Source organism: Pecten maximus, chromosome 1, assembly GCF_902652985.1.
Source record: "Pecten maximus chromosome 1, xPecMax1.1, whole genome shotgun sequence".
Taxonomy (NCBI): Eukaryota; Metazoa; Mollusca; class Bivalvia; order Pectinida; family Pectinidae; genus Pecten; species Pecten maximus.
The window spans coordinates 45,858,671-45,874,353 of NC_047015.1; the positions used below are offsets into that span (position 1 = coordinate 45,858,671).

The 15,683-nt window shown below is 37.0% G+C and overlaps 1 protein-coding gene across 1 annotated transcript; it reads left to right on the plus strand.

Annotated features, from left to right (window-relative positions):
• The first annotated feature begins 31 nt into the window (after positions 1–31).
• On the plus strand, positions 32–10,994 carry LOC117335419. The gene is made up of 16 exons (XM_033895395.1): positions 32–142; positions 490–625; positions 857–1,058; positions 1,443–1,608; positions 1,937–2,134; positions 3,039–3,306; positions 3,607–3,680; positions 3,989–4,108; positions 4,721–4,886; positions 5,146–5,303; positions 6,329–6,539; positions 7,144–7,348; positions 7,905–8,187; positions 8,691–8,839; positions 9,372–9,576; positions 9,904–10,994. Exons 2-16 carry the CDS (start codon positions 499–501, stop codon positions 10,153–10,155), a joined length of 2,784 nt encoding a protein of 927 aa, XP_033751286.1. The 5' UTR covers positions 32–142; positions 490–498; the 3' UTR covers positions 10,156–10,994.
• The last annotated feature ends 4,689 nt before the right edge of the window (positions 10,995–15,683 follow it).

Sequence of the window (15,683 nt, forward strand, 5' to 3'; positions counted from 1 at the left end):
TCCCTGGCGGAAGTTGATATATTCTTACCGGAAGCTGTCCGTATCCAAGCAACATTTCAACATCTGACACTGCTTTGTGGTCTTCAAGAACGTTTCCCTGATTACAAGGAACAGAAGGAAATTTGACAGCTGCTTCGCACAGGTAATGCAATGTGATGTTTCAAGACGTTTCCTTTTAAATTTCTAAGGAAAGATTTGATTAAATCAAAACGATATGCACTGCTATTAACCGTTCCATAATTGACTTGTTTTGTTGACTGTTTTCCGATACAGTCAATGACAGGAGACCTACTACATATTATGGAAGTGTTAAAAGATACCACATATTACGTAACCAATAATCCCTTTAGCAACATCTGCATAATCACCGCCTTTGAAAAAGAGTAAGCGGGGCTTGGAGCAGACTTATATATTATATAGAACAGATCAAGGCAATATACTTATGTATATATATACAGTATGCATTAGCTACTTCATTTTCTCTTGAAGGAAGTCAACATGCCTGCTGCTGTAGTAACTGCGACAGACCTAGAGAATAATATCCGTACTTTGTCGCAGACAAAGAGGATACGAGTCACTGAATACTTCCAGGATTTCGACAAACACCGGTCTGGATATATTTCAGGTATACTAAATACAGCATAAACCACTTTGTAACATTAATGAATTAATGAGCATGAATGTAATGTTTTGTTTGAAATACAAATCGTTTGTAACTTTATTGTACAACACATTGAAATTTCAAAACATTGCTTTCCATTAGCATGCCAACTGGATATGTTTTTAAGATTATATAATTTCAAATATTTGAAGTATAATCTCTGATATACAAAATTTGCTCCTTTATTTTTTACAGACCAGCAGTTTTTCCGATGTTTATGGCAAACTTTTGAACTCCAGTTAGATGCTGAACAAGCAAATGTTTTGCGAAGAAAATATGATTTAAAGCGCGATCAAAGAATCCACTACAAGTCTTTCTGTGAAGAAATAGAGAAAAACTTCAACCCTGGTGATCTTACAATCGATCCTAAATTACAGAAAAAGGCAGCTCCAGAATTGTGAGTTTCATATTTTATAACAAAATTAATTATGAAGTACATGTATTTGATATGAGACCTATTTGTTATTTGTATATGGTTATATATAAAAATAGAATTTTATCCATTATATTTCACAAACTGAATCTGACACTGTAAAATGATATGTGGTAACTTAATCAGTATTTTTCTGTGCTTGAATTTGTATTCAGTTATCATCCAGGGGATATAATTGTATGTAATGGAAATAGGGCAATGTAGGGTGGGGTTTGAGAAATTTGGGACATTCATATTTGAACACATTGCCATTTTGTACAGGGATGAATTCCAGATGAGATAAAACATGCTTTTCAAATATGCAGTAAGAATAAGTACCTTCAATATCATCTTTTTATAATATTGCAGTTTGGGAACCAAACGGTCTGTCAGGCCATTGAGTCCGCAGACAGAAGATAAAATCTTGAAGCTCCTCCAGAGAATGCAACAGTTCTATCAGTACCATGGGATCAACCTGAGGACTTGTTATGAGGACTTTGACCGTCATCACATGGGTGTAGTCACTGAGAGTCAGGTAAAAACTTTTCACAAAAACACTTTTTGGGCAATTATAACGAGAAAAAAAAGGAAAAAAAATACTAATTTATATACATTGTTCAATAGGATTTATGCTGCAATTTAAAAAAAAATGAATTCATGACATATGTCAATAACTATCTAATATTTATCTAAAATCCCTTTTTTTTTTGTTATTGTTGTTTGGGAAGACATGTAATATTAAATAGTAGCAATCAGTGACCATGGTAATTGATGCATAGTAGTTTTGAATTTCCAAGCATATTTTGCTGATAAAATGCTAATTCTTATATAATAGTACCAAGTATTTTTTTGCGTATGTGCAGTTTTACAGAAGTTTTCCTGGACCCCCAGATGTTAATGACAATGAAATGAGTATGCTGGTGATGAAATACCGTGACCCTGACAAGCCAGGTCTCCTCAACTATCTCAATCTGCATCACGACATTGTGGCTATCGGGCAGCAACTCATAGGGTCTGTCAGCAGTGTCTTGGACAGGAATGTAGATCTGGTCCCGTTGATGGTAAGCTTCTACATTTACTTTTCATTGGTTGATATATATATTTTAACATTGGACATTTCCAATGGACAGTCAAGCTATATACTTTGCTTTTTGATTATGAACTGTCAAAAACAGATACCAGCTCAGATCCTAGTTGTAATCACAAAATTAAATGACCATGTCAAATGAAGCCACATAGGCACAGTTGTAATGTATACACCAGTCGGCAGGCATGCATGGTGAGCGGTGACCGACTCCCCTCTCTCACCAAGCCCCAGGCTAGGGCGGCTACACAGGTGGTGGGGGTGTTTTGTTTACATAATCAGTTCAGGGTCGAAGTGTCTGAGATTTCCGGGGTTTTATGAGGGAAGACTGCTCAAATCCGGGAGAAATTTAACCCCGATTCGGGAATTGTACCAAATCTGGATTTAGGGGAAATTTTAATGATTTTCCGGGCACTTCCCGCGTAATCCGGGATGGTTGACACCTATGCAGCTGGGTACATGTATTGAGTGTGTCAGGATCAATATCAGATACCGGGATATTCATTTGTAAGTAAGTTGAGTGAGCTTAGGGCTTCTAACTGAGACTTTTGTCAATCTTTTGATGGTGCAGTAAGCATTCTAACATTTTAGAATTTAAAAAATGCAATTATGTATTCATTATTTTCCAATAAATAATACTTATACATGTACATAGATAACTGTTTCAAACAACATGCTCCCATTTCTGATGATTAAGGTACATATGTTAATTTTTAGCCACATATATTTAGTTTGCATGACATGATTAAATGTTAGAATACAGAATATCATGTCTATGACTTGTTTTCCTGTGAAATGAATAATCTTTAATTCATAGATGTAATCACTCAGTTACTATCATGTTGAACAATCGATAATCAATTTCTCATCATATATTGTAGCCAAACGTGGATCCAGCTCTCAACACAATCTTTGACAAGATTCGTGTAGCCGTGTTTAAAAATGGAATCCGTACACCAGAGTTTTTTAAGGACCATGACAAGCTGAGGAGTGGGATAATCACAGAAAACCAGTTTGTGTGTGGGCTGGCTCTGGCGGTGGGTAAGGAGGCCCAGCTCTCACGAGCAGAGATACAGAAGGTGGTGGAGTATTACAGACAGTCAGACGGCCGAGTCCAATACCATGAGTTCTGTGACATGATGGAAAATGGTAAGTCAAAAATATTCAATACCTGTAAATTTAACATGTCCAAATGGTGATCAGAAATTATGGTTAATATTAATTACATTCTGAATTTACTTAATCCTGATTTTTTGTACATTCAATTGTTATCAGTCTGGGTTTTTATGTACATATATATATAGCACTATTCAAAATGATTTGATTCTTTCTGTATATATGTACATACAATAAGTGTTTGCTCAGAAATGTTGAAGAAAAAATACTGTGCACAGATGATGTCTTTTGTAGTTCTAAAGAATCTATTAACACATGTTGTTTTATTCACAGCATTCAATATCCCCCATTTGGACAAGAAACCACTTCAGAATGTTGTACGGCCATTGAAGGGAACATTGCATAGAGTGAGTTGGATTGCAGTCGTACAACTTTCCTCTTTAATTACACATGTATAATTTAGATGCTTTTCTTTTTCAGACTAGTAACTTATCTAATTTAGAGTCAACTGATTCAAATTAAAGTTGCTGCTGTAATTACAAAAACAAATTACAATGCGATTGTTTTTTTTCCCAAATTTTTCAAATATATTCCTAACTTTAGATATGTTGGCATTAATCAAACAGAATATTGTACGACCAGAACACTGGTAAATAAGTGGGTGACATCATCATTATAATTACCAGTAATGGAAAAAATGTGTTGGTTATTATAGGGACTGAAGCCTTTGACAGATGAACAGGAAGCCCGTATCAGGGTCATCCTTGGGGAAATTGCGGAGCAGGTCAGGAGGAGGCGACTCTTGATGTATCCATACTTCAAGGATTATGACAGGGTAGGAATCCATGTATAGAAATATTATATAATGTACAAATATATATATCTAAATCATAATGAGGGTAAGGACTGGTAGCAGTGATTACAAGGTATTAATGAGGGATAGAACTGGTGGCAGTGAGTACAGGGTATTGATGAGGGTGAGGACTGGTGGCAGTGAGTACAGGATATTATTGATGAGGGTGAGGACTGGTGGCAGTGAGTACAGGATATTATTGATGAGGGTGAGGACTGGTGGCAGTGAGTACAGAGTATTATTGATGGGGGTGAGGACTGGTGGCAGTGAGTACAGGATATTATTGATGGGGGTGAGGACTGGTGGCAGTGAGTACAGGGTATTAATGAGGGTGAGGACTGGTGGCAGTGAGTACCGGGTATTGATGGGGGTGAGGACTGGTGGCAGTGAGTACCGGGTATTGATGAGGGTGAGGACTGGTGGCAGTAAGTACAGGGTATTATTGATGAGGGTGAGGACTGGTGGCAGTGAGTACCGGGAATTGATTGGGGTGAGGACTGGTGGAAGTTATTATAGGGTATTAATGAGGGTTATGGCTGGTGGCCATGATTGCAGGCTATCGATGTGGTTTATCATTTTTGGTTTTATTTACAGGGTATTGCCTACACCAGAATTGTGACTAAAACCCAGTTTGGACGTATCCTCCACTTCCTCAGTCTAAACATAGCTGCAGAGGACTTTAAATTAATCTGTTGTAAGTTTGAGGACCCAGCAAGTGGCGATGTCAACTATCCTGCATTTGTCCAGGCAGTGGATCAAGGTATGGGCATTTGAAAATACCAGTTTCTTCGTATGTCATATGTCCTGACACTAATCCCTTTATATCAGGACTTGTACATATACCACTTGTGTCATGACTTATGAACTATATATTTATCCCTCTAGCCTACTGTTTCCTCCATCAATCCCCAATGTCATATACTCCCCACCATACAGTCTCCATCTTTCAGAAGAGCATTCCTTCAGTATAGATATCAATGTTACGTTAGGAATTAAGTTTACCACCTTACTTTACACAGAATTTGTTGGCCATACTCTGGATGATGCAAATATGATGGACAAAAACCGTACCAACACACCAGTACCCTCCAGACCGGTCAGTGCCTCAGACAGCAATGTCAGCTATGAGGACCTAATGGCCAGGATCAGACATATTGTCCTCACCAACAGACTTCGGGTAAGTTTTCATCGGACATATCTTCATTACCGACACGGTTTAGGTAGGCCCCAATCAGACATCATCCTCACCAACACACTCTAGGTAGGCCCCAATCAGACATCCTCACCAACACACTCTAGGTAGGCCCCAATCAGATATCCTCACCAACACACTCTAGGTAGGCCCCAATCAGACATCATCCTCACCAACACACTCTAGGTAGGCCCCAATCAGACATCCTCACCAACACACTCTAGGTAGGCCCCAATCAGACATCCTCACCAACACTCTCTAGGTAGGCCCCAATCAGACATCCTCACCAACACTCTCTAGGTAGGCCCCAATCAGACATCCTCACCAACACACTCTAGGTAGGCCCCAATCAGACATCCTCACCAACACACTCTAGGTAGGCCCCAATCAGACATCCTCACCAACACACTCTAGGTAGGCCCCAATCAGACATCCTCACCAACACACTCTAGGTAGGCCCCAATCAGACATCCTCACCAACACACTCTAGGTAGGCCCCAATCAGACATCATCCTCACCAACACACTCTAGGTAGGCCCCAATCAGACATCATCCTCACCAACACACTCTAGGTAGGCCCCAATCAGACATCATCCTCACCAACACACTCTAGGTAGGCCCCAATCAGACATCATCCTCACCAACACACTCTGGGTAGGCCCCAATCAGACATCAACATCCTTACCAACACACTCTAGGTAGGCCCCAATCAGACATCCTCACCAACACACTCTAGGTAGGCCACAATCAGACATCCTCACCAACACACTCTAGGTAGGCCCCAATCAGACATCCTCACCAACACACTCTAGGTAGGCCCCAATCAGACATCCTCACCAACACACTCTAGGTAGGCCCCAATCAGACATCATCCTCACCAACACACTCTAGGTAGGCCCCAATCAGACATCCTCACCAACACACTCTAGGTAGGTAGGCCCTAAATATCCACTGATAACTTCTATGAAGTTGAGGTAAGCTGATGAAACATGTTTGTTTTATGTCCCTAGGTGATCGAGTTCTTTGGGGACTATGATACCCTAAGGACTGGCTCTATCAGTAAGAGCCAGTTTCGGCGGGGCCTTTCCCTGCTGGGCCTCAGTAAGCTAGGTCAGCATGACCTGCTGGATCCCCAGTACCAGGTCCTCATTGATTATTACCAGAATCCTGCCAAGGAAGACCAGGTCCTCTGGACCAAGTTCACCTACGATGTGGAAACAGGTGAGTAGAAACCAGATCCCGAGATAAGTCTTTACATACCATATATTTATCTTGTAGTAAGCCCAGGGACCACTGCATAATCTTTTACTCATAGTAGGGTGTCCTGCTGTCGCCTTTTTACTAGTACAATGAAATTAGCATTTTAGGAACACCACCTTGAAGGTAACAAACTTCAAGGAGGCCGATTCCAAAGGCTCATAAGGTGCATGCATAGGGGAATCGAGCACCAAAGTCAGATTCCACTGTGGAGCTAATTACCGTACCCTAGGCCTGTCCAGACCAAACCCCCGAATCAGAGCAGATAGAGAGGAGGATGTACTTAGCTGGAAAATTGACAAGAGTAGGCTTTCTATATATATATATATATACATGCAGGCCTGGGTTCACTGCTGGATACATTTAACTATATAGGTAATGACAGTCATGTAGAAGTAATTATCAAAATGTATCAATATCAACAATTGACTAAACACTTGCACAAGATATATGTAAATAAGAAACTATCTAATGTTGTTGTAATGGTTTGAAACGGATGTATTCCATAAAACCATGTAAGCTATAGATCCATTCATAATATGACTCTATATTTGTGTTGTTATTGTAGTTTTCACACAGCCAGGGTTAGAAAAGGAGCCAACCTACCAGGTCCCCCCTGTGGACATGTTCAGGGTCCCCAAACCTGGGAGCATTGATTGGGTGAATGCCACAGAGGACCACAAGACGCTGTTTGAGAGCACCATGGAAAGGTTGAGACAGAGGATAAACCAACGCAGAGTTCTGGTTAAACCAGTATTCCAGGACTTTGATAAGTAAGAATTTACCGATGTTAATTACCCATTTTTCAAAAAGTAACACTGCTCTACCTCAATATCAAAGTAAAGTGGAAGTTGTTGAGATATACAGTACAACATAGTTTTAGCTGTAATTTCAGTGATTTATTCATAAGCTATACATCACATCTGTACAGCATAGTGTTTTTGTTGTACTGTCAGTCTTTACATGTATTTTAAGAAGCACCTTTTTATATTAGAGGCCAAAGGTGAAGTTCTAATGTTGTTATATAGTGTTACTGTATTTCTAGACTGGTAAACATTATGTTATGGCATTCTGAGCAATGTTTGGTGCAACAATTCAATTAAGAGACCAACTGAAAAAAGGTCAAGGTCATTGAGTGACGATGCCTAACCTATAAGCATGCATTTGTGATCACAAACAGTCAATGTCGTATCATTACATGAACTTTGTCTTGTGTTTTAAATCACTCCTCTAGTTTTACATCAGTCAAGTCAAGCTCACTATTGGCCATCTGGTATTAAGCTCTTTAACTTTGACATGTCTGTATAATCACTCTTATCATCCTTACAGACACAACAATGGCCATGTCACCAAGGCCCAGTTTCGACAGTGTCTAACCATGCTGGAGTTGCACTCCACAGAGGCAGAAATGTCTGGTCTGGAGGCAAAGTTCTGTAATGATGTTGGCTTCAACTACATACACTTCCTCAATGAGCTGCAGCCAGTCATACCACCAAAGTTTATGTATGAGACTCGTCTTGAGGAACTGCGTCTTACAAACAAGAAAAACAAATTGCCAGAAATCAACGTCGCAAATGATTTGGAGGAAGTTCTCATGAAAGTGAAAACAAAGGTAATGCCACAACAGTAGATCATTTGGTTTTGATGTATTAATGGCTTAATGCCCTATCAGTCTATCAACTCCTCAGTCACACCTCCACTTTAATGCATTTAAGTCTTTTCTTAGTCATTAATGGTGATAGGACTTTTTCCATTAAAGATGTAGTACGGCATTCATGTTTCTGTCTACATAGCTAGATTTTCTTTTCACACAAAATAACAACATGATTTTCCAAAGAACAATATATTACATTTTGATAGCTATGAATTCAGTTTAAAAATTCAATTTGGTCTAAATAATGATGAAACCATCTAAAATACTTCCAACAAAACTCACACATGCATGTATATATTATATACTAGTATCAACACTCTATGTAGCCATATGTATCATCACCATTGTGGACGGTAATTTATTAATGATTTAATGGTGAACTACAATGTACATATTTTGTTAGTTTTTTGAGTAATTGATTTTAATGGAGACTAAATTCCACCATGGTTCTTGCTTTTCAGGTGATGAAGGAGCGTATCCGAGTAATAGATTATATGAGGGACTATGATAAACTGAGATCTGGTAGAATGCTGAAGACATCATTCAGGAGAGCTCTGGACCTGTGTCGCTTTGAGCTGAAGGAGAGTGAGGCCTCTATACTGGAGGACAGGTGAGAATTTATCAGCATTTGTCACTGTACACACTGTACAGAGGACATTTTACGGCTTTGGCATCTGGCCCCGTTTTAAAGTTATAGCATTTCTTATTTAATCGGTTCATCTACTTGTCAATGGGTTTTCTTTAGGTCTAACCAAGGGAATCGTGGTGCTAACCGTAATATTCCTGTAGATCTTAAAGTTATTGGTACAGTATATTATAAATTTTGAATTATTCACGAGTCTTCCAATTAATCAGGTATATAAACAATGGCATTTTCACAACCCTATTACAATGTACCCTCTAAATGTCTCTGTTATAAATGGACGGACTGGATAAAAAAATCTATTTGAAATTCTTCTTTGATGGAGGCATGACTACAAATCAAACTCCCTACCATTAGGAAAAGGGTCCTATAATATTCTTATTTTTTTCTGTAGAACAGCATTTTCAACCGACAAATCTGACATTTAATCACATGTATCTGATTGACATGTTAACTGTGTAGGTATGAATTAAATGTTGATTCACCTGTGTTGTTGTAGATACCAGTCCTCTCAAGATATTGATTATGTAGACTACCTGAGATTCTGTGATGAAGTGGAGTCTATTTTCACCTTTAAGGAGCTAGAAAAGGCTCCTCTGCAAGACCCAGTTCAGTTCAAACCTCCAAAGGAGTGGGCCCTCAACAAACTGACAGGGGAAGCTGAAATCAAATGGCAAGCCTGTATGAATAGAATAGCAGAGAAGGTAGGCCATACTGCTTCTCCATAATATGTTGTACAAATTTGTTTGGAGGATAATTTTTTTTGGTCTTTTCTCAGTACTCTAAATTAACAAATTCATATGTCCAGAAATTTTGAAAACTGTTGAAATTTGATATGACTCTTTAATATTTGTAGCTGATTTTGGGATACTATTAGTCCACAAAGCCATGCTCCCAAGAAATTCATCAAATCCATGAAATTAAAGTCCCACAAAAATAGGATTTTACTGTACATCTCAATACAACCTGGATATAATTCTCCTCACCTTCATTAACCTGGATATAATTCTCATCATTCATTTAAATTGTAGGTGAGGAAACACCAAATGCAATTGTATCCATTGTTTGAGGATTATGACAGGGTCCACAATGGTACAGTCTCACGATCACAGTTCCGCAGAGTGCTAAGTGAGCTGGAACTGGGCAGTCTCGTCAATGAGCAAGAGTTTGATTTACTGTGGTTCAAATTTGACGTGAAGATTGGCGGCAAGGATGACGTTGAGTATATAGCTTTCTGTGAGATGATCTATGAGCTGGCTAAATTTGAATGGAGGAAGCCATGATGGAACTAACAGACAGTAAAATGAAATTTTAAAAATCAACAATTAAAAAAAAAAACAATCTAAAATACTAATTAAGAATACAGAAAAAGAGTCGAAAGTGGACGTGAAGCTTGGATTTGGAAAGGGAAACTTAGTATATTCCCATATCATCTAAACCTGTGATCATTTACACAAACATAATATGTTGGACTGGAGGGTGTCCGACACATCCTTGTTTATCTATTACTCTGTTCAACTGCTGCCTACTTTACATGTTGTCAAAAATAACTGAAAACATCTGTGGACATATATCTTTTGTGATGCTCTTCCGACAGAAGGATTTTCATACAAGGTTTAAAATGGCGGAAATGGAGAGTATGACTGCAATACACATTTCTGACTAATGTTATTCTAGCATTGGTTTTGTTTGTATTGAAGATATATAACCATTATTTACAAACCTATACCATTGTTGGAAGTGCTCTTATGACTAGTGATAAGTAATATCTTAAAGGATCTTTGTTAATGCAAAATGTTACTTTACAATTTATTTTGCTGATTTAAGATTTGTCTTATATAGTTTTATGTTTACAACTGTTTTATAAATTATGACTTGTATTTTCTTTATGTCTGACAGTTTCAGCTGTGAAATGAGTCTGTGATATCAGTTTACATCAGTATTTTTATGATTGCCATAACTATGCAGGCATATATCTATAAAGCATGTGATGGTAGTATTACTTAGATGATAATGTAACACCACATTGGGTAGGTCACAGGTAACATGTCACTAGATATCAATACTATGTACTTGTGTTTATATTGTAAAGAACAAATAAATATCACCTGTAAATAAGTCAGCTTGATTTATGTTTTTTTTTACCTGAACATTTCATGATTACTTAGGGTTTATACAGTGTGTGCATGTGTCTGTCAATAAAAAGCTTGTGTAACAAGATATCTCATGAACCCCTGGACAGATAAAAACTTGGCATCTTTAAAATCAAAAGCTCTGTATAAGATATCTCAGGAACCTTTGGACTGATCAAAACTTGGCATCTTTGAAGCAGATGCTTATGTACAAGATATCTCATGAACCCCTGAACAGATCAAAACTTGGCATCTTTGAAATCAAAAGCTTAAATTGTGTACAAGATATCTCATGAATCCCTGGACATATCAAAACTTGACGTCTTTGAAATCAAAAGCTCGTGTATAAGTATATATCTCATGAACCTTTGAAATCAAAAGCTTGTGTACAAGATATCTCGTGAAGCCCTGCATGGACAGATCAAAACATGACCTCTTTGAAATCGAAAGCTTGTGTACAAGATATCTCATGAAGCCCTGGACATATTTAGATCACACCGTAAGACCATAAAGGTCTACACCTGAACAGATTTTGGTGGTCATAGGTCAAGGTCAGACTTTACATCTTTTGAAATCAAAATTTGTGTATAAAACATCTCTTGAATACTTGACCACATTTGAAATCAAGAGCTTTTGTACAAGATACATTTTGAAAAATTGACCACATTTGAAATTTAAAGAAAATTTTATACAAGATATCTCTTAACACTTGAAGATCACATTTGTAAAAAAAAATTGACCATATTTGAAATTGTTTGAAAAAAGGGTGTGTGTATTATTTGATTTACACACAAAGAGTTGTTGCATTCGTCAGATGTGGCACTTTCCACAACGCCTTGGGTCCTGAGGTCCGACGATGTGACATTGAATGACATATTATTTATGCTATATATGAAGTTCATTCGTTTTTACAAGTTTTCTTCTTTTCGGGCTTTGTCATTCAATGTATTTTCTCGAAATTCCATACACTAGTAGACAATAATCAGCTGTTTCACTCGATATGATTTACATAATTTCTCTTTGCTTTATTTCCCTGGAATAAAAGAATGTAAAGTATATGTATCGTGACAAAAGTGTGGCGTTGTTTTGTTCTTTATGCTTACGTGATAACACTGTCACTGAAAGGTAACATGTTTTGTCTCTTGAAAGCAGCTACGGACAATTATACAAACATTATCGGAGGAGGGAACAAATAATTATCTACTTGGCTGCTGTTTGTGACATTTCAATAAAACCCATTGAAAAAAAAACATAGTAATAAAATTCATTGAAATTTTGTCAAGATGAATGAATATAAGGTGTGCCTCCCAATACATTTTGGACGTCTCTGTATAATATAATGAGGAAATGCATAAATTATATCGATTTGACGTCAAATATGAAACCGGTGCAAAGTGAATAATCTAATTCGAATAATTTAATAATTGGAGAGAATGTGAAAATATTCTTGAGTCCAACATTGAACATGAAACAGTAATGCATGATTTTTAAACGTTTAATATGGAATCTGATTTATTTGAAACAATTTAACGTCAAATGTTCGTTATGAGATGGTGGGCTATTCAATCGCCATTCGTCCTTGGCTCATTGTCGGTCCTTATTTTTACAATCCTGTTATCGCTATTTCGTGAGACGTGCTGGCAACCAGGATATATTCCTCGACCTTCCTATGTATGTTCTCCTTAGTCCCGTGTTGTGGCCATTCAATTTTCAGTCAGGAAAACAAAATGGCCAACAGGTGACCACCTTGGATTTTGATAGTTGGTTAAGTTTGTTATCGCTATTTCTCGAGAATTGATGGACGGATATTTCTCAAACTTCATATATATATGTCCGTGGTCAGGAAACCAAAATGGTCGTTTGGTTTATTTTGTTTATCGTCCTATGATTAACGGCCAGGGTCATTTAAGGACGTGCCATATAGCATCGCCGAGGTGGAGGAAAGCCGGGGTACGCTCAGTACCAGGCAACTGCCCGGCACGTTGGATTCGAACTCGCGAACATGATGTGAAGGGTTAGTGATAAAGTGTCGGGACACCTAACCACACGGCCTCCGCGGCCCCAGAATGATCGACAGGTGGCCGTGCATCTTGGATTTTGACAGTTGACATTTATTTTCGCTATTTCTTGGGATGAATTTATGAAATAAATAGATGACAAAAAACCAAATCCCTAATCCCGCACGGTATCCCAAAATTAGTCGCCTCTTATACACACATAATTATAATATACTGTAATTACACAGGAAGATTATGTATTATATATTGGGTGTGTTGATAGAGAGAAGCGAGTATACGTACCTGACCTGTGGTACATGTATTCCTTTCTCGTCATCCGACCTGCAGAGAATGAAATTGCCGGGGGACAAATTATTCTTGTTTCATTATATAATAAGTAAAAATAGAGTATATATATATATAGGTCTCTTCTGACGCTAACTAGATATAAAGATGTCTAGAAAAATTGGAGATACATGATTAGTTCTAAAACCGCGCTCGATTTTGTATCCATTGTGCTTGCTATAAGTGAATGGCGCATTTTTTATTTATTTTTTATTGAAGTAAAATGTATAGTTGTTTTCATTGCCGAGTCAAATAGATAGGGATTTGATTCTGTACTTACGTCCGTCCGTCGCCCGTCAACTTCTCCTTCAACACGCTGATATTCAGAATGACCAAACATATTTTATTACATTTTTACCAGTGAAATATCAAAAATTATTCATTCTATAAAAGTGATATTTTTCACTGCGCACTCGTGAAAAATATCAAAATATTAGCCCCACTCGTGAAATATATTTGGTATTACTGAAGACACTGTTAGATATCCTCTGTTTATCAGATGTCTTTGACGGCACTAAGGTGAAGGTATGCTGAATGGGAAAGAGCACGATAAAATTAAAATAATTCAGTTCGAACGCGATTACATATTTTACATACAAGACTGTTGAGATATTCATGCAGTAGTTTGAAAAATGACCATTACAGAGTTAATATTATAAATAACCCATCATGTTGTCTTCGGAAATCAATGTGAAAATGTAGCACATTATTTGTTTGAATGTAGTGTGTATACTTTACAGCGACAAGTTTTATTTGATAGTGTTTTATGACATAGTATTATTATTTTTATTCTGTGTAAACCTTTATCAAAGGAAACAAGCGTTTTTAAGTTAAGCCTGTAATAAACAACATTTCCCCAATTTTTTCCTTTTTTATTTTCGTTCGTTCTGTCTTCCTTCCTTTAGTTATAACATTTATCAATGTTACTGCTGCTCACTATTTCTGTATAATGTTGTATTGCAGTGAAGGCTTTACTAAGCTTTAATTACGTATCCCTAATCCAATTATAACATTTATGACAATACAATATGTTTTAATTGAAAGAGAATTGCGTAACTTCCACGCAATAATAGTTCATTCGAACACAATAATTTTATTTTTTTATTATGTCCATTCGAAGTCTAACCTAACGGAGGCCAAACACCATTAGACCAGAGGGATGGTAAGACTAGATTTTACAATGCTCATATATGTAATTTAATTTAATTAACAGTAGGTCAATTTGACACAATCACAATCAATTCTGTAATTAATTATGCGTGAAGATTCATTGAATGAATGAAAATGTGTGAGAGTTAAATTGTTTATGTTTGACATATTTGCATTGTTATAAAATTGAGAAAAAAAAATTACAAAAAAAAAGACTGGATTTTAAACCTATATGATTGGTTATTTTTAATTAATGGGATGTGAAACACTTATAAAATGCTATCTCCTAATAAAAGATTCTCAATCAAATGTCAAACCTATACGTTTGAGCACAGCTTGTCATAGTCACCATGACCCCCTATCAAATGATGAATATTAAAATAGTTATAGGAGGCACATTGGGTTGTGGCACTAAAGTGAACGCAACAGAGTATAAAAAATGTATATAAAGATATCCTTATTAAAATCCCTATTTTTGAATTTGCATATTATTTTTTCCAAAATGTCTAGAATTCGAGAAAATTAGCATGAAAGGAATGGCATTTTTTTAACAAAGCAATAGTGGTGAAAAGATCTCTCATGTAAATATCAGGGCTTTTTCTCACTGGTTTGGGAAAGGGCCTTTTGTCTCATTTTGGGAAGAAAATTGGTGAATTGGAAAAGATTTTTTCAAGAGTAAACTGCAAATTTTGGGAATTTGGCTAAAATGTGAAATAATTTCAATTGGGAATGGGGCCCATTAACGGCCCCAAAAAGCCCCCAGAAAAAGCCCTGAATATAACCCAGTTTTTGTTTTGAATTATCGTTTGAACTAAAACAAAAGCATGTCAGATAAAGGAAATGTGATTTTTTAAATCTAATATCTCGACAAAATAAATGAAAACATGATTATTATCTAAAAGATTCGTAGGCCTAATGTATTTTCGAGAGGTTCGTGTTATCAGATATGGCGACGCAGGCCCTCTCGGCCTCTTCATACCGAAAAACACCGGAAAATTACGAACAATAAACGACGTATTGATAAACTGACACTGCTCGTAAGAGTGAAAGGTAATATATTTCACTACATAAATTAAGTCAAAATATCGCATCCATATTCTAAATCAATTAAATAAAATAGATTAAACAATAATTATATGTGGTTAGAGGTTATTTTGACCGAACGTCATCGCCGACCAATCAAATCTC

Excerpts from the sequence above, each read along its gene's own strand:
- LOC117335419 (XM_033895395.1), top strand. The coding sequence starts at position 499 with ATGCCTGCTGCTGTAGTAACTGCGACAGACCTAGAGAATAATATCCGT. Across the intron at positions 1,609-1,936 it reads GTGTAGTCACTGAGAGTCAG|TTTTACAGAAGTTTTCCTGG; the intron begins GTAAAAACTTTT and ends GCGTATGTGCAG. Across the intron at positions 6,540-7,143 it reads CACCTACGATGTGGAAACAG|TTTTCACACAGCCAGGGTTA; the intron begins GTGAGTAGAAAC and ends TTGTTATTGTAG.